Raw genomic sequence first — 19,459 nt, 5'->3', positions numbered from 1 at the left:
GAAGTGAAACTTCTTTACAGCCGGTAAAATAATTCGAGGAAACGACGTCATCAGAGCGCAATGAAAAAGCATAAAAAAAAAGTAAACGCTCAGAACGAATAATGTAGTCTGTCAGCTGTAAGACTCTTTGCAGGTTTTTCGTCACCGTGATTTTTTTTTTTTTTTTTTTTACAATTATTGTGAATTTACTTTCTGTGGAGTTTCACTTATAAAGTGCGTAGCGATTTGCAGAAGGAAATTTTCAACTATATAAGGAAATGGCTTTGATTTTATGGAAATGATTAACTTCCTAAATTATAATATTTTGCTTATTAAAAACAGACCTGTGTGTTTTAAGTTTGAAATGGCGAAGAAAGCCTCGCTGCACAAAATACTGCAAGTAACGCTAAATGAATAAGAATTTTTTTTTTTTTTTTTTTTATCGAAACAAACGATTGTAGTTGAAATACCTACTCTGTGGTCAGTATACTTAGTTTATTTTTAGGAATTAAATTCTCAACATACTCTTTAACTTTGGGCAAATACTACAAATTATGAACCGTGTCTACTTAAACATAAACCGTAAGCATGATCCAAGCAATCTCCAATAGGCCCGCTAATGAAGAAGGAAGATAGGAGGGGTGGTGGTGTGGATAGCAGCTATCTCCGTTGATCTCTGTACAAAGTACGGATCAAGGACACTGCTGCCTGCTTCTACAACCGCCGGGCAGTCGACGGCGAGTGTGAAGTTCAAGCGTTCACGCTCCGCAAGGCTTAGGTGAGTAGCATTACCAATTGCAACAAAGTTAAGACACCGAACACTCCGCCTTTTTGCATCATGGTATTTTGTACTTCTTCCTGTCGAAATATGCGTGGGAGTTTGCATGAAAAACGCAAATACAGATCATTTTTTTACATGCTTTATATTAGCTTCACCTGTATGTTTGTCTGTCCGTCTGTAACTCTTTCGACTAAGAGTGAGTGATCACTGTAAAATGTTCATTATCTTCATTACGTTCGTTAGCCGAGCGGTCTAAGGCGCGCGACTTCTGTGACGTCAGCTTTCGGATTCAGCGATAGTGGGTTCTACTCCCGGCCACGCCGAAGAAAAAAAAAAAAGTGTTTTTTTTTTTCGGTAAATTCTAAGATTATATCCATACATTTAACTGTAAATGATTCGGAGAGACTTTACCATTTCTTTGTGACGTTGCAACTCCAAATAGTTATCTCAGATGGTAATAGGTAGTGTCGGTAACTCATTTCCCTATGATAATTATACATAAATATAGTTTAAAAAACTAAATAAAACATGCTTTTAAAGAATATAAAACTAAAAAGTTAAAAATAAATATATTTTAAAAAACTAAAAAACATGCTTTTAAAGAATATCAAACTAAAAAGTTAAAAATAAATATAGTTAAAAAAACTAAAGAAACATGCTTTTAAAGATTATCAAACTAAAAAGTAAAAAATAATTTTAAAATTTAATTTATGACAATAGTATATAAGCAATACTAGTATAAATGAGAAAAAAGCATGGGGCGCTTAATATACAAAAAATATGGCACAAAGCGCCTCAAGATTTTTTCTCATTAATACTAGTATTGCTTATATACTATTGTCATAAATTAAAATTTTAAAATTATTTTTTACTTTTTAGTTTGATAATCTTTAAAAGCATGTTTCTTTAGTTTTTTTAACTATATTTATTACCTTACTCCATTTTATCACAGTTTTACATTTGACTGGCTGTAGTACCCGGCGTTGCCTTGTGCTAAACCACCACGCTTGGGAGCTGTTTTTCGGAAAATCTCGTTCCCAGTTAATTGCTATGTGATACGAGGAACATTACTGCCGAGTTTCAAGTATAAATAACATATTCTGAAAAAATTAACGGGAAATTTTGACTTTTAACTCCCCCTCAAAATTTTGCTGGAAAAAAAAAATGAAATTTTGATTTTTAATGCCCCCCGCAACCGCACCTTTGGGAGCTGATTTTCGTAAAAAAAATTATTTCTTAGCGGATTTCTAGGTAGCAAAAGGAATATAAGCCCATGCCAAATATCAAATATGTATGTTAGATTTTGAAATACATACATATATACAGCCTTTGTATTATTGTCAAATGCGGTAATTTGTAGGGCTACTCTCACAATTGGTGTTTCAGTTTGGTTAACTTTGAACAATTTTTCTCTTCCAACAGGAAATCTTGTTGGATCAATGTTTTTTTTTCTACAATAAAAATATATACTTTAGTACTATTGCGTGCTAATAATAAACTTAAATTATGTATGCATATACATACACACACCAGGAACATGATTCACCTATATCACTGTAGATATTAATACTATCTAATATGTGACTGTGCACTTATATGTATGTATGTATATATATAATTTCGAGTGGTATTCAGAAATAGTTTTATATTCGTACAAGCAAAGCCAAAATGATTTAAAGCTTTAAAGGTTTATAAACTTAATATTACCTTGTCTAGCTGATTGTGCATTTATTATTACAATTTTAAAGCAAGGTTTGGTTATTCTAGTCGTTGAATTACGTATGCCTATTTTGTATATTTTATGACGGTACAGGGCCCGCTTTGGGTGTCAGGATAAGTTAGCTTCGAGTCCCAGATTCATCTCTAAACGCGTACCATAATTATAGTACCTCGCGGGAAAAAAAACACTTTGGTACAACGAAGCCAGGCTTCAGTGCAAGAACGACATAACTCATTCGATGCCCTACAAATATGTGGATGCTAACAGTTTTATTCTAAATTTAAAAAAAAGTGGTATAGAGCCATATATGAAGGTGAACCAAATTGCGTAGGTACTTTATAGAGAAGTACCACATATTTAAGTACAACACGACCTATCAGATTCATAATGTTATATGTTTGTGTTCATTTGACAGTCCTCTGAACGTGGCACTTTCGTACGCCAATCTGTCGAATTCGCCAAGTTTAAAGGGCTATAAAAGAAAAACTGTATGGTGTAGGCGATAGCAAGGTACATCACCTTAAAGAACGCCCATTTGAGTATAACACAGCCTACCAGATTCATTATTATATGTGTTTGTTTGATAGTCCTCTGAACTTGGCACTTTTTTACGCCCATCTGTCAAAATCGCCAAGATGGAACATCAATTAAAATTTAATTAATGCGCCATTTTTCGTAAGAAATACTCAATAGTATCTCGAAAAACGCATCTCATATAGGTATCCAAAAATAACCATAGTCTAGTGTTGTGCAAATTTACAATTTACTAGCTGCAGTACCCGGCGTTACCCGGGCTGAACACAGGGCGATATTATAGTCCGCGAGTATGACAGAAGTGTTACACAATTACTGTTTGTATGTCTGTGACCTATGATTTTATGTTTACCCATGGAGAGCTGGTGAACGGTTTAAATGTTTATGCGCTGCAGCGCCATCTAGCGGAAAGTTACAAAAAATGGATAGCATAAAAACCTTCTCTGTAAAAAAAACACTACGATGTATCAACTTCCATGGCGACTGGTCGAACGTTGTTGGAGTTTATCGACGTCAAACATACCAACATCCAATCTTGTAGTATTACTATATATTCTTGGCAACTGGTTTCTAAAGGAATCATTGGTAAAAGTACAGAATTTTTTTTCTGTATGTGCCCCTACTGGAGTTGCGCGTCCTACACGACCATCACCCACGCACCGAACTCACACTAAATAAATGGAAAAATTGACTATGCTGCGAAAACCATTGAAGTTCCCGTGCCTATGGCCTAGGGACTTAAGATGATAAGTGCGACATTTAAATATTAAATATTTTAAAAAATAACAAGTCGATTTGCGACTGTCACTCTTGTCTTTTGATAATAAAGCTTGTGGATGACATTCAAATAGTCAGGGTTCTGTGACTAAGTAATTTAGGCCCAAGGCCATGCGGAATATGTGCTACATAAAATATTAAGAGCGCCTTTAAGAGGCTTGCACGTTATTTTGTACTGTAGGCTGCACTTTCTTCCATGGACGTAACACATGGCTGGACACAGACCCACGTTGCCTAGCTTCAATGGTTTGATAGCAGTAATACTAACTGCACATTACGAAAAGGCTACACTTGCGCGGAGACTTACGAGCGGGTGCGTTCCGCTAGCGATGCCGGCTACTTGGTGAGGGTGGGTTGGTACCGCGCTTCCAGTCTGGGGAATTTAGGAGGAGGGGGGGGGGGGTGGAAGCGGATGACCAATTTTTTTTTTTGGGGGGGGGGGTGGATGGGATATAGATATATATTGAACACCGTCTAGTTAAACAGGAAGTCAGAACTTTTGAAAAGTAATAACTCCTAAAATTATTGAACGTTTTTCTGACACCTTGAAAAGGAATTTTTTATATATCTAGTTTAGTTTTTTTTTTTTTTTAACTATGTGAGTTGTAGGGGTTCGCGAATGGATCGCCACTGCACCCTGTACAGCCAGGAGGTGCGACGTTGTGGAATGATGATGTGGTCTGTGTTTAACGTCCTCGTTGTGCCTTCCGCAGCATGAGCTGTCCTCAGTTTCATTTCGCCGTGGTGGGGTACTACATCGCCACTCTGGTCTACGTGTCCGGGATGGACTTGTCCAACGTCACCGACGAAAAGGTCAAGAACCTGAGGGACTTCGGACCATTTTACCTGACCTTGTGGAACTGGGTAAGGTATTGACTTTGGTTGTTCACGCAGATATTGGTTTCGTTTGTGTTTTCACCTGTTGCTAATTGCCTCCTATTTTCTCCGTCTAAACACCTTGATTGCAAAAAAAAATGGCTCACGGATAACTTAATGTAACGACTTTCCGAGCCATATCACACGCTTTTCTTGTTGTATACCTGGCAAATCTAATTTACAAAAAAAAAATTGTTTTATTTTCCATTATTACATTCTACAAAACTTGTAGTTTATTCATGTGAACCACTGTAGCAATGGTACATATTAATCAGGGCACAAAAAAATTACAGAACTTATTCGTTCAGAAGCTGCGTATGAAAAGATTCCAAAATCATCAGAATGAGACATAATACTGAATTATAAATTATTACGAAGTGCTTGCACGTACAAAAATTATATACATATATATCGAAATGGACGAGTTTTCCGTTTTCTATGTTATTAGGCTTTAATACTTGTTTTTTTGGTAAAGCCGACAACCTTGTGCATGAAAAGAAAAAAAAATTATATGTGTCTATCACTCTTCTGTGTATATGCCTCTACTAACATACTATTTTATGATAATACAAAAATACAACATACATGTATTTTTTTTCTTTTTCAGGGTCTACATTTGCTATATTTTTTCATGCACTGTATTAATCACACTTTGCAAAAAATGCCAATGAAAATTTCTACAAGCTTGAGAAGGATGATGGGGCAGATGACCAACTATTTATTTTGTGCACTTGTGTTTCCCTTGACTATTGTAAGTATTATCACACGTATATCTGAACATGTAAACAATGATATCGAATTGCTTTAACTGATATATAGTTTTAAGACTGTAAATACTTTTGGTTTGATGTGTGTGTTAAGTGGGAAGGGAGGGGGTAGTAGTTTTATCTATATCATTGATAGCGATAACACGTATACGTACTTCATAATGGTTGTGCAGAATCTGATATACCCATGTATTTGAATTTTTAGCATATCTCTAAAAGAGTCTTGAATTTTTTCCAGTATAAACCGATATGCTCAAATAAAGTAAATCCAAAAGTGCGACAGAAAAAAAAAAATATTACAATCAAAAAGAAAAATAATAATTTGAAATATCAATAGTAATTACTATATAAACATTTTAAACATATCAAAAATATAATTAACTTTAAACTTTATAGTTAGACTAGCTGCCCGACCCGGCTTCGCACGGCTATACTAATGGAAAAAAATTAAGCCACATCTCCCATTTACAGTAATGGTACATAAAAAAAATCAGTGAAAATTTATTACAATGCTGTATAATGTACCGGAGAGAAAATGAATAGCACCGATGGTTTCCCGACTCGTGCACGCAACGTACAACTGATGTACCCGTACTTCGCTACGGCAGTCTACAGGCAGATCACTCTTGCGCCGCTCATTATACATGCCCCTCCTTGTGGGTACGCCACTGCCGCGCGATGCCCGTTGCCATGGAGACGCAGAAGGCATGAACAATGCAAAATCCTGTTCTCATGCAGACAAAGTACCCACTGTTGCCTGGTTTTAACCACCCATGTGATCTAATTTTCGGAAAATGTCATCCTGCGTAACATAAGGAACATTACTGTGAAGTTTCAAGTCTGTAAAATATATATACTTGAAAAAAAGGGCAATTTTTGATATTTAAAGTACCCGCCAAAATTTCAACGGTGATGAGGACTGCACTAACAATGAAATAGTCGTTGCCATAGAGACGAATGAAGCATCAACAAAGCAACAGCCGTTGCCATGGTGATTTCCTACCAAAAACTGGAAATTTTGATATATTACGCCCCCGAAACTCCCCTTGGGATCGGATTTCCACAGAATCCGTTCTTAGTGAGCGTGTACATCACAAAATGAGTAACTATGCTAAATTTCAAGTCAATCGGGTGTATAGTTTCAGAGATCTCGTGATGAGTGAGTCAGTGAGTGGTATTTTGTCCCCTTGGGGGTAGAATTAATCAAAATCCTTTCTTAGCGGATGCCTACGTCATAACATCTACCTGCATGCCAAATTTCATCCCGATCCGTTCAGTGGTTTGGGCTGTGCGTTGATAGATCACTATGTCAGTCAGTCACCTTTGAGTTATATATATTTAGATTATTGTTACCTATTGCGGGGATATTTCTTGCACTGCTAACGCCGCCTGTACCTAGTATGTGCGACCTGCTGGAGTATGCAGTCGCGTTTGGCTCAAATCAACTATTGGAAAAATTCATATGAACAATGTGCTAGCGAACACATGGAGCGAAAGTGAAAGTGAAGCCAAAAGTGTTGTCAGGCAAACAGGACGATTTCTCTTCCCAATATAGAGGGCATAACATCCACTTGATGCTTTCTTAGAGACAAAATAACTTCCACTGGGTACAATGTTTTTAATATTAAGGGATTTGTAGTTATTTTACGTTGTTTATTTTTTTTAATTTCCATTATATACTCCTTTGGTTCGACCTGGACCGAGATTTTCCATCTCCATATTTGATGTAGCAGTCTGCAGTAAGAAGTGTGAATTAGCCTGCCGATTCAACTCCCCGCGGAGGACTGAGGATCCGGCCACCATTTTGGACCCACCACCTCATGGAGAGGAGATGAGTGGAATGGTGATATTCTCGAGTTGGTCTGCAGACATGTGGGATGATGTCATTCATTGTTCCAAGATTCATTCCTAGTGTAAACATTTGGACATGTTTACATGTTTATAATTATTGTTGTATCTTAGCTTTGTATTTTATGATCTAAGTAAAAGTAACTATACATTTTTATGTAATGTATGTAAATGCTAAATTGTACATGGTGCGACGACCCAGAGATATTCCATAGTTCATCAGTTGACATTGATATTTGGGATGTTATTCTTCTTTGTTGAACATTTATTTGAGATGTATTGTTCCGTTTATTACTGACTTCGCATCATGTAGATACTGTTAGCTATGGTCTTCGAGTATTGAATTCTCGCCAGGTAAGAAAAGAGGTTGTTTAATTATTCTTCCTAGCTGAGATGCTCGCTGGTCGGCATTTTCAGGAGGAACGGGGGAACTTAAGTTTTGAACTGCGGAGCGAATGGACGTTTTCTGTGCGTGTGACAGTTCCTGGGTTCGGGAATTGCGCGCAGAGGACAAGAAGATACGTGGCTACCGCGTAATTAGTTATTTTTGCAAGTCTTAAGTGAAGGAAGTCTGATTCTTCGCATGCAGACTATAGGGAGTCGCATTTCGCAATTAATTTTACTACCGCGTCGGGCGAATATCCGTCCTTGCAAGACTTCCGATCATCTTCATGCTGCAGTTCCCATCTGCGCTGCTGAGATCTGCCCAATCTAAAGATTTTTCAGCACACCCGGAATGGCGTCAACAGTAGCTGTCATCATCAGTATTGCTACTGGATCGTAGTTTAGACTTTCTTTCACAGCAAGACTGCTCGTATATCCTGGAAAGCTGAGGACGAGATCAGTGGTCCAAGAAGAACGGAGTTTCAACTGCCCTCCCCTGAACTAAGCCGGATTATTTTCTTACGAATAACTTATTTATTAGCTAGAGGCTCATGAAATTCAATTTAACCCTGAACATTACTGGAATTAGATATAGGTATCAATAAGTCGTCGCGTGCTAGTAAAATTTGTATAAAATTTAGAGTTATCAAAGTTATCATTTTTTGTCTTATCTCCTTATAATATTACTTAATAAACTATGATGAATTTAAATGTTGTAAATTTATGAACCCGTATGATACTAGATCACACACATCCATTAACATCACAAAATAAATTAAAATATTTAATTACAGATGACCCATCAATGTGGAGCGGAAAGCAGTAAAATCTAATTCCAATACATTAAACACAATAACGTGGGTCTGAAATCTAGCCTAAATTTAATAGATCGCGCACAACTACGGGGCCTCGATTGTCCTAAGCCATTTTCAGGATAGGTGGTAGCCATTTTGTTTAATAACGTCCTCCTTCTCCCATTTACCTTGTCCCTACATCGAGGAAGGAGCTATGTCAGGTGACGAAGGTACGTACTTTCTACGCCACAGAAGCAAAGCCGCAAACGACACCGAGGAATGTGAGCATAATTCAACAGAAAATCGTGACAGTTCATACAGCGAGGTTTTATCGCCCGTTAGGTGTTACTTGGCTGATAATCAAAGTAATAAAGTAACTGGGCAAGCAAGCGCCATCGATTCCCCAGAACAAATTCCATTTTCCAAAGAGAAAGAAAACCCGGTTAGTGCAGTAGAAAACACATCACAGACGGGAACGAATTTAACCACGATGGATGATTTCATGCGTGCTTTTAACACACTTTCTAATCAGCTAAACGCGTCACTAACATTGCAGACAAACAGTATTTCAGAGGAATTAACACGTCAAAGAGCTGAAGCGGCGGAACAAAATAAAACTATTTCAGAGGAATTAACACGTCAAAGAGCTGAAGCGGCGGAACAAAGCGCAAAAATAACTGAAAACCTAAATAAAATGCAAACGGAGGTATTAGCGAGAGTAGACTATAAGATCGCTGAATTCACGCAACACGTCACTGCACAAATACATAATGTACGCGAAGAAGCACAAAATTTTCGCGATTCAGTCACCGCGAAATTTACTTCTGTCGAAGTTCAGATGCAATGCATGCAGCAATCCATAGAGAATGCTGAAACCGTGTGCCAGGACACAGCTAGGCGGGTAGCAGAGGAAACAATTACGCAAACCACAACTGGCATGGAAATACGTTTCGCTCACGTACAGCAAATGCTACAGCAACACGAGACTGACACTACGCAAGAATTTAAGACGGTAATTAATAAAATCGAACGTTTGGAGAGTTTCGCACACAGGATATCTTTACATGATACTAACGCATGTGTAGTGGAATCGCCGTCAACACAACAACCCGATCGTCACATTCCGGCTTCGCCGTTGCGTACAGACAACCAGTCGGCAAGCACGGCAAACGTCACACAAACCACGGCAAACGGGCAAGGGATATTAGTTTTAGATGCCGCCACTACGATTAATCATCCTGCGCGTCATTGGGCCGAAGAAATGCCCACTTTTTCTGCAAAAACGAATGAAAACCCTCGTAAATTTCTAAAATCATTAGACGAATATGCTAACCGATTTAACCTTACAGGATCAGAGAAAATGCGTTGTTTGAGTTCGTGCTTGAAAAGTACTGCGTACTACTGGTGGGAGGTTCACCAAGGCAGCACAGAAACGTACAATGAGTTTTGCCAACTATTCCTACGCCAACACTGGAGTATGAAAATACAAGGAAACCTACGCGCGCAGCTGCATAGCGAAAAATTCGATCCAAAGCGTGGCCGGTCATTAGAGGCGCATCTTAGTGACATGTTCGAGCGAACGCGTTACTTGGACATTGTTATGAATGACGAAGAATTTATAGCTTTAATTTTGGGACAGTTGCCAATGCGTTATCAGCTGCATCTTTCCGGCAGAAACTTTGAAAATATATCTGATTTTCGTGAGCAACTTCTAGCCTACGATCGTTTGGACAGGCAAAGCCGTGCCAACACGAATGTTCGAGAGGAAGGAGAGCGACAGCCGCCAAACAAGCAGCCGCCATTGTACCAACCGTGGGTACGACGAAATGACAACACGAACAATACGAATATACATCGTACACCACAGGCAAACACATTAATTTGGCGTCAAAACAAAACAAATCACAGGCAAAAGCAGTGGTACCACGACAACGGAACCAATGATAACTATCGTAGTAATTGGCGACGTAAAGGTGCTGATAAACAACCGTATTCGAATGCTTGGCAAAACAGGTATAACAGTAATAGGGATCAGACTACACCACGTCGGGAAGAAGATGTTAGGGGACCCGATAGGACTCCGTCATCTTCGCCTCAACGGCCTCCCAGGTCGCCGCGACAAGGAGAATGCAGACGCGCGCCAAGGAATTTTAAGCAAGACTACATTCGGTCTAAGCTGCAAACACCGCAGTATTACGATGATCATGGCGAGTCACATTATGGTAAGAATTCTCAAAGTCCGCGGAACCGACTGCCACCTGAAACAAATCCCTCTGGTCAGTTGCAAGTTACCCAACTACAAAGCACCGCAGCTTACAACGTTGCCAGTTCAACATCATTGCCTTCATTCCGCAAAAATCATCCATCGTAATCGTTACAGCAACCCGGGTACTTCCAGAGACAAGAACCTGTCAACCCAACTTTTTTCTATTCGAATAGTCAAGGTATTGAACCAATACGCAGCAACGTCGCACAGCAGAACACTAATTTTGTTGCGACGAATCCTGAGACATCTTTAAACCAGTAAGCATCGGTGATGGTAGTCCCTATCTCCGATCGCAACTGGATTAACCCCCCATGAAATTTTGTCACACGAACGTTCGGAGGCCTTACCCACACTTTTATTACCTATAATTGACAAGAATAAGGAAGACAATGAAGAGGACTCAAATAAGCAAGAAGAAACGCGAGAGCAGTTGGAGGAGTTCGTCAGAGCGCGCCTTCACCTCGCCGCGGAACGTCGTAGAAGGGGACAGAAGAGAACACGCAATGACAAACTTAATATTGGAGATCTCGTTCTGAAAAAGTCAAATCCTATTAGTAATTTATGGCAACAAGTTACCAAGAAACTGTTTCTCCTGTATGAAGGACCATTTAGAGTGAGCGACATAATCAACGAGAACTGTTACACTTTGAAGGCTTTGGACAGCGAAGAAGTGATTGGAAATTACAATTTAACACAGCTGAGACGCTACAAACAGTATGAATTGCAGTAACTTATAACATCGTTGAATGTTTGTTTCAAGGTGGTAGTTATGTTTTAAGTGAAGAAAGGGGTGAAGCAGAATTGTTTATTTGATCATTAATTATATTTGCATTTCGAATGGATAAATGTATGTTGCATCTCTGAAGTGATTAAACATTGGAAGCGGCTATTTTGTTGTGTTCACTGGATAATAGAAACCAGTGAGGACATCTTGGCGCACCGCGCTGTCGACGTTATTATTTTTGTCCACTGAGCAATGTAGTCCAGTGCGGACATCTCGTGCAGTGATTGCATTACGTCGATTTTAGTTGCCCACACCTAAATGGGGTAGTGTGACGTGATTAGCTTCAATGTTAAGTATTAAGCGATGCCACATTTTTTTTTCATGAAGAATTTTATATAGGATTCGAAATTTTGTTTTTTTTCTGCCAATTGCCTAATTCACAGCGGACAAGATATCTACCATGAAACTGATATTGCTGCAAGTCTAATTTAACTAAAGAGCTGGCCCACAAACGAAGAACAACTGCTAGCTGTCAATGGAATGAGTACCTCGAGATTATTTCCCACTAGCACTCCTCGTATATTGCTTGTCCATGAGTTAGTCGCTATTCTCTCATTTATACTTGTTAGAGTTGTCCTTATACACTCGTTCTAACATATACTCCAAAACAATGAAAGCGAAAATATTGATTTCTATTTGTTTACTTCTATTGTTGAAAGAGATTATCCTAATCTGTATGATGTCCTTCTCCATGCTCCTGTTTATTCTATCGCGTTCTTTTTCTCTTCTTCTTACCTTATTCATGTTTTCATTACACAACACGACATATTACCTACAAATCAAGAACTTGAATGCTGTTGCATTTATTGGTATTTAAGTGTGATTTTCATTTTTCGCACGCCTTGTCATACAAAAATAGGAAATTGTTATTGGTAAAATAATTACTAACTGATTTTCTTAATCTAATATGCAGTCATAAGGGATACTTAAAATAATAAAATAAAATGCGGTTTCAATTTGTTTAGAAACAACCTATATATATATATAGTAGGACTGTAAATATAAGAGAGCATAGTTCTTAATGAATTTGTTGTTTTATTCATATTACATGAATTAGTGATGCAAACTTTAGTGTAGACGCAATGTTATGAAATTTTAAAACTTAGATGACAAGAGAAACGGTTAATGATAGGGAATTGTCAAATTAACCTACACCGACACCCATTGAAATAGGTGAACATTAACATTAATTAATACAGCCTCATTAGGGAGTGAAGTGCGTGAAAACGATCGTTGGTATACGATATGCTACTTCGATGGTAATTCGCTAGCGAGTGATTAAGGTCACAGTGCTTCGATCTACACTCATATAAGTACAAACTTCATCTGTTAATATTTATCGACTTTTTGTAAATTATGTGATTTTGTCAGCGAACAAGTACGTCCGAACAGACTATAACAGTATTAAGTAACAAATCAATTTTATTCTTGGTACAGTTGTATACAAAAGTATTATGTATGATTCATGTTGTCAATTGATGTTTAAAAAAAAATTTGCATCTTTGTTTATCATCTCCATAAACATAAGTCATGTTATGTTATAAGGGTAGTAATATGTGATAATGTCAATTGTAATTTTATGTGTAATACCACAAACATTACAATCAAGCACGATTGCTTAGAAAACATTCAAAAATGAAAGAGACTGACATCAAACAAATTGCATAATATTGTCTATGTTTGTCAATTATCAATTTTAAGAGTAATCAAATGTTTTTCTTTCTTTCAAGAAGGCATGAGTTAAGAAAATTTACAATAATGTTATGTCATAAATATTAAAATTTTCTTGAAGCGGCTCTGTAAACATTTGGATATGTTTACATGTTTATAATTATTGTTGTATCTTAGCTTTGTATTTTATGATCTAAGTAAAAGTAACTATACATTTTTATGTAATGTATGTAAATGCTAAATTGTACATGGTGCGACGACCCAGAGATATTCCATAGTTCATCAGTTGACATTGATATTTGGGATGTTATTCTTCTTTGTTGAACATTTATTTGAGATGTATTGTTCCGTTTATTACTGACTTCGCATCATGTAGATACTGTTAGCTATGGTCTTCGAGTATTGAATTCTCGCCAGGTAAGAAAAGAGGTTGTTTAATTATTCTTCCTAGCTGAGATGCTCGCTGGTCGGCATTTTCAGGAGGAACGGGGGAACTTAAGTTTTGAACTGCGGAGCGAATGGACGTTTTCTGTGCGTGTGACAGTTCCTGGGTTCGGGAATTGCGCGCAGAGGACAAGAAGATACGTGGCTACCGCGTAATTAGTTATTTTTGCAAGTCTTAAGTGAAGGAAGTCTGATTCTTCGCATGCAGACTATAGGGAGTCGCATTTCGCAATTAATTTTACTACCGCGTCGGGCGAATATCCGTCCTTGCAAGACTTCCGATCATCTTCATGCTGCAGTTCCCGTCTGCGCTGGTGAGATCTGCCCAATCTAAAGATTTTTCAGCACACCCGGAATGGCGTCAACAGTAGCTGTCATCATCAGTATTGCTACTGGATCGTAGTTTAGACTTTCTTTCACAGCAAGACTGCTCGTATATCCTGGAAAGCTGAGGACGAGATCAGTGGTCCAAGAAGAACGGAGTTTCAACTGCCCTCCCCTGAACTAAGCCGGATTATTTTCTTACGAATAACTTATTTATTAGCTAGAGGCTCATGAAATTCAATTTAACCCTGAACATTACTGGAATTAGATATAGGTATCAATAAGTCGTCGCGTGCTAGTAAAATTTGTATAAAATTTAGAGTTATCAAAGTTATCATTTTTTGTCTTATCTCCTTATAATATTACTTAATAAACTATGATGAATTTAAATGTTGTAAATTTATGAACCCGTATGATACTAGATCACACACATCCATTAACATCACAAAATAAATTAAAATATTTAATTACAGATGACCCATCAATGTGGAGCGGAAAGCAGTAAAATCTAATTCCAATACATTAAACACAATAACGTGGGTCTGAAATCTAGCCTAAATTTGATAGATGGCGCACAACTACGGGGCCTCGATTGTCCTAAGCCATTTTCAGGATAGGTGGTAGCCATTTTGTTTAATAACGTCCTCCTTCTCCCATTTACCTTGTCCCTACATCGAGGAAGGAGCTATGTCAGGTGATGAAGGTACGTACTTTCTACGCCACAGAAGCAAAGCCGCAAACGACACCGAGGAATGTGAGCATAATTCAACAGAAAATCGTGACAGTTCATACAGCGAGGTTTTATCGCCCGTTAGGTGTTACTTGGCTGATAATCAAAGTAATAAAGTAACTGGGCAAGCAAGCGCCATCGATTCCCCAGAACAAATTCCATTTTCCAAAGAGAAAGAAAACCCGGTTAGTGCAGTAGAAAACACATCACAGACGGGAACGAATTTAACCACGATGGATGATTTCATGCGTGCTTTTAACACACTTTCTAATCAGCTAAACGCGTCACTAACATTGCAGACAAACAGTATTTCAGAGGAATTAACACGTCAAAGAGCTGAAGCGGCGGAACAAAATAAAACTATTTCAGAGGAATTAACACGTCAAAGAGCTGAAGCGGCGGAACAAAGCGCAAAAATAACCGAAAACCTAAATAAAATGCAAACGGAGGTATTAGCGAGAGTAGACTATAAGATCGCTGAATTCACGCAACACGTCACTGCACAAATACATAATGTACGCGAAGAAGCACAAAATTTTCGCGATTCAGTCACCGCGAAATTTACTTCTGTCGAAGTTCAGATGCAATGCATGCAGCAATCCATAGAGAATGCTGAAACCGTGTGCCAGGACACAGCTAGGCGGGTAGCAGAGGAAACAATTACGCAAACCACAACTGGCATGGAAATACGTTTCGCTCACGTACAGCAAATGCTACAGCAACACGAGACTGACACTACGCAAGAATTTAAGACGGTAATTAATAAAATCGAACGTTTGGAGAGTTTCGCACACAGGATATCTTTACATGATACTAACGCATGTGTAGTGGAATCGCCGTCAACACAACAACCCGATCGTCACATTCCGGCTTCGCCGTTGCGTACAGACAACCAGTCGGCAAGCACGGCAAACGTCACACAAACCACGGCAAACGGGCAAGGGATATTAGTTTTAGATGCCGCCACTACGATTAATCATCCTGCGCGTCATTGGGCCGAAGAAATGCCCACTTTTTCTGCAAAAACGAATGAAAACCCTCGTAAATTTCTAAAATCATTAGACGAATATGCTAACCGATTTAACCTTACAGGATCAGAGAAAATGCGTTGTTTGAGTTCGTGCTTGAAAAGTACTGCGTACTACTGGTGGGAGGTTCACCAAGGCAGCACAGAAACGTACAATGAGTTTTGCCAACTATTCCTACGCCAACACTGGAGTATGAAAATACAAGGAAACCTACGCGCGCAGCTGCATAGCGAAAAATTCGATCCAAAGCGTGGCCGGTCATTAGAGGCGCATCTTAGTGACATGTTCGAGCGAACGCGTTACTTGGACATTGTTATGAATGACGAAGAATTTATAGCTTTAATTTTGGGACAGTTGCCAATGCGTTATCAGCTGCATCTTTCCGGCAGAAACTTTGAAAATATATCTGATTTTCGTGAGCAACTTCTAGCCTACGATCGTTTGGACAGGCAAAGCCGTGCCAACACGAATGTTCGAGAGGAAGGAGAGCGACAGCCGCCAAACAAGCAGCCGCCATTGTACCAACCGTGGGTACGACGAAATGACAACACGAACAATACGAATATACATCGTACACCACAGGCAAACACATTAATTTGGCGTCAAAACAAAACAAATCACAGGCAAAAGCAGTGGTACCACGACAACGGAACCAATGATAACTATCGTAGTAATTGGCGACGTAAAGGTGCTGATAAACAACCGTATTCGAATGCTTGGCAAAACAGGTATAACAGTAATAGGGATCAGACTACACCACGTCGGGAAGAAGATGTTAGGGGACCCGATAGGACTCCGTCATCTTCGCCTCAACGGCCTCCCAGGTCGCCGCGACAAGGAGAATGCAGACGCGCGCCAAGGAATTTTAAGCAAGACTACATTCGGTCTAAGCTGCAAACACCGCAGTATTACGATGATCATGGCGAGTCACATTATGGTAAGAATTCTCAAAGTCCGCGGAACCGACTGCCACCTGAAACAAATCCCTCTGGTCAGTTGCAAGTTACCCAACTACAAAGCACCGCAGCTTACAACGTTGCCAGTTCAACATCATTGCCTTCATTCCGCAAAAATCATCCATCGTAATCGTTACAGCAACCCGGGTACTTCCAGAGACAAGAACCTGTCAACCCAACTTTTTTCTATTCGAATAGTCAAGGTATTGAACCAATACGCAGCAACGTCGCACAGCAGAACACTAATTTTGTTGCGACGAATCCTGAGACATCTTTAAACCAGTAAGCATCGGTGATGGTAGTCCCTATCTCCGATCGCAACTGGATTAACCCCCCATGAAATTTTGTCACACGAACGTTCGGAGGCCTTACCCACACTTTTATTACCTATAATTGACAAGAATAAGGAAGACAATGAAGAGGACTCAAATAAGCAAGAAGAAACGCGAGAGCAGTTGGAGGAGTTCGTCAGAGCGCGCCTTCACCTCGCCGCGGAACGTCGTAGAAGGGGACAGAAGAGAACACGCAATGACAAACTTAATATTGGAGATCTCGTTCTGAAAAAGTCAAATCCTATTAGTAATTTATGGCAACAAGTTACCAAGAAACTGTTTCTCCTGTATGAAGGACCATTTAGAGTGAGCGACATAATCAACGAGAACTGTTACACTTTGAAGGCTTTGGACAGCGAAGAAGTGATTGGAAATTACAATTTAACACAGCTGAGACGCTACAAACAGTATGAATTGCAGTAACTTATAACATCGTTGAATGTTTGTTTCAAGGTGGTAGTTATGTTTTAAGTGAAGAAAGGGGTGAAGCAGAATTGTTTATTTGATCATTAATTATATTTGCATTTCGAATGGATAAATGTATGTTGCATCTCTGAAGTGATTAAACATTGGAAGCGGCTATTTTGTTGTGTTCACTGGATAATAGAAACCAGTGAGGACATCTTGGCGCACCGCGCTGTCGACGTTATTATTTTTGTCCACTGAGCAATGTAGTCCAGTGCGGACATCTCGTGCAGTGATTGCATTACGTCGATTTTAGTTGCCCACACCTAAATGGGGTAGTGTGACGTGATTAGCTTCAATGTTAAGTATTAAGCGATGCCACATTTTTTTTTCATGAAGAATTTTATATAGGATTCGAAATTTTGTTTTTTTTCTGCCAATTGCCTAATTCACAGCGGACAAGATATCTACCATGAAACTGATATTGCTGCAAGTCTAATTTAACTAAAGAGCTGGCCCACAAACGAAGAACAACTGCTAGCTGTCAATGGAATGAGTACCTCGAGATTATTTCCCACTAGCACTCCTCGTATATTGCTTGTCCATGAGTTAGTCGCTATTCTCTCATTTATACTTGTTAGAGTTGTCCTTATACACTCGTTCTAACATATACTCCAAAACAATGAAAGCGAAAATATTGATTTCTATTTGTTTACTTCTATTGTTGAAAGAGATTATCCTAATCTGTATGATGTCCTTCTCCATGCTCCTGTTTATTCTATCGCGTTCTTTTTCTCTTCTTCTTACCTTATTCATGTTTTCATTACACAACACGACATATTACCTACAAATCAAGAACTTGAATGCTGTTGCATTTATTGGTATTTAAGTGTGATTTTCATTTTTCGCACGCCTTGTCATACAAAAATAGGAAATTGTTATTGGTAAAATAATTACTAACTGATTTTCTTAATCTAATATGCAGTCATAAGGGATACTTAAAATAATAAAATAAAATGCGGTTTCAATTTGTTTAGAAACAACCTATATATATATATAGTAGGACTGTAAATATAAGAGAGCATAGTTCTTAATGAATTTGTTGTTTTATTCATATTACATGAATTAGTGATGCAAACTTTAGTGTAGACGCAATGTTATGAAATTTTAAAACTTAGATGACAAGAGAAACGGTTAATGATAGGGAATTGTCAAATTAACCTACACCGACACCCATTGAAATAGGTGAACATTAACATTAATTAATACAGCCTCATTAGGGAGTGAAGTGCGTGAAAACGATCGTTGGTATACGATATGCTACTTCGATGGTAATTCGCTAGCGAGTGATTAAGGTCACAGTGCTTCGATCTACACTCATATAAGTACAAACTTCATCTGTTAATATTTATCGACTTTTTGTAAATTATGTGATTTTGTCAGCGAACAAGTACGTCCGAACAGACTATAACAGTATTAAGTAACAAATCAATTTTATTCTTGGTACAGTTGTATACAAAAGTATTATGTATGATTCATGTTGTCAATTGATGTTTAAAAAAAAATTTGCATCTTTGTTTATCATCTCCATAAACATAAGTCATGTTATGTTATAAGGGTAGTAATATGTGATAATGTCAATTGTAATTTTATGTGTAATACCACAAACATTACAATCAAGCACGATTGCTTAGAAAACATTCAAAAATGAAAGAGACTGACATCAAACAAATTGCATAATATTGTCTATGTTTGTCAATTATCAATTTTAAGAGTAATCAAATGTTTTTCTTTCTTTCAAGAAGGCATGAGTTAAGAAAATTTACAATAATGTTATGTCATAAATATTAAAATTTTCTTGAAGCGGCTCTGTAAACATTTGGATATGTTTACATGTTTATAATTATTGTTGTATCTTAGCTTTGTATTTTATGATCTAAGTAAAAGTAACTATACATTTTTATGTAATGTATGTAAATGCTAAATTGTACATGGTGCGACGACCCAGAGATATTCCATAGTTCATCAGTTGACATTGATATTTGGGATGTTATTCTTC

The 19,459-nt window shown here is 38.2% G+C and overlaps 1 protein-coding gene across 1 annotated transcript in view; it reads left to right on the top strand.

Annotated features, from left to right (window-relative positions):
• Positions 1-709: 709 nt before the first annotated feature.
• Positions 710-19,459, top strand: part of LOC134543057 (androgen-dependent TFPI-regulating protein-like) — a 43,092-nt gene continuing 24,342 nt past the window's right edge. Inside the window, exons 1-3 of the mRNA XM_063387779.1 lie at positions 710-757; positions 4,505-4,655; positions 5,275-5,418. Coding sequence (XP_063243849.1) covers positions 4,506-4,655; positions 5,275-5,418 — 294 coding nt within the window. The 5' untranslated portion in view covers positions 710-757; position 4,505. The remainder of the gene's footprint in view (positions 758-4,504; positions 4,656-5,274; positions 5,419-19,459) is intronic.

The sequence above is a fragment of the Bacillus rossius genome, assembly GCF_032445375.1.
Source record: "Bacillus rossius redtenbacheri isolate Brsri chromosome 9 unlocalized genomic scaffold, Brsri_v3 Brsri_v3_scf9_2, whole genome shotgun sequence".
Lineage (NCBI taxonomy): Eukaryota > Metazoa > Arthropoda > Insecta > Phasmatodea > Bacillidae > Bacillus > Bacillus rossius.
Note: the sequence above shows the minus strand (reverse complement) of the source record. Positions and strands in the feature narration are given on the sequence as shown.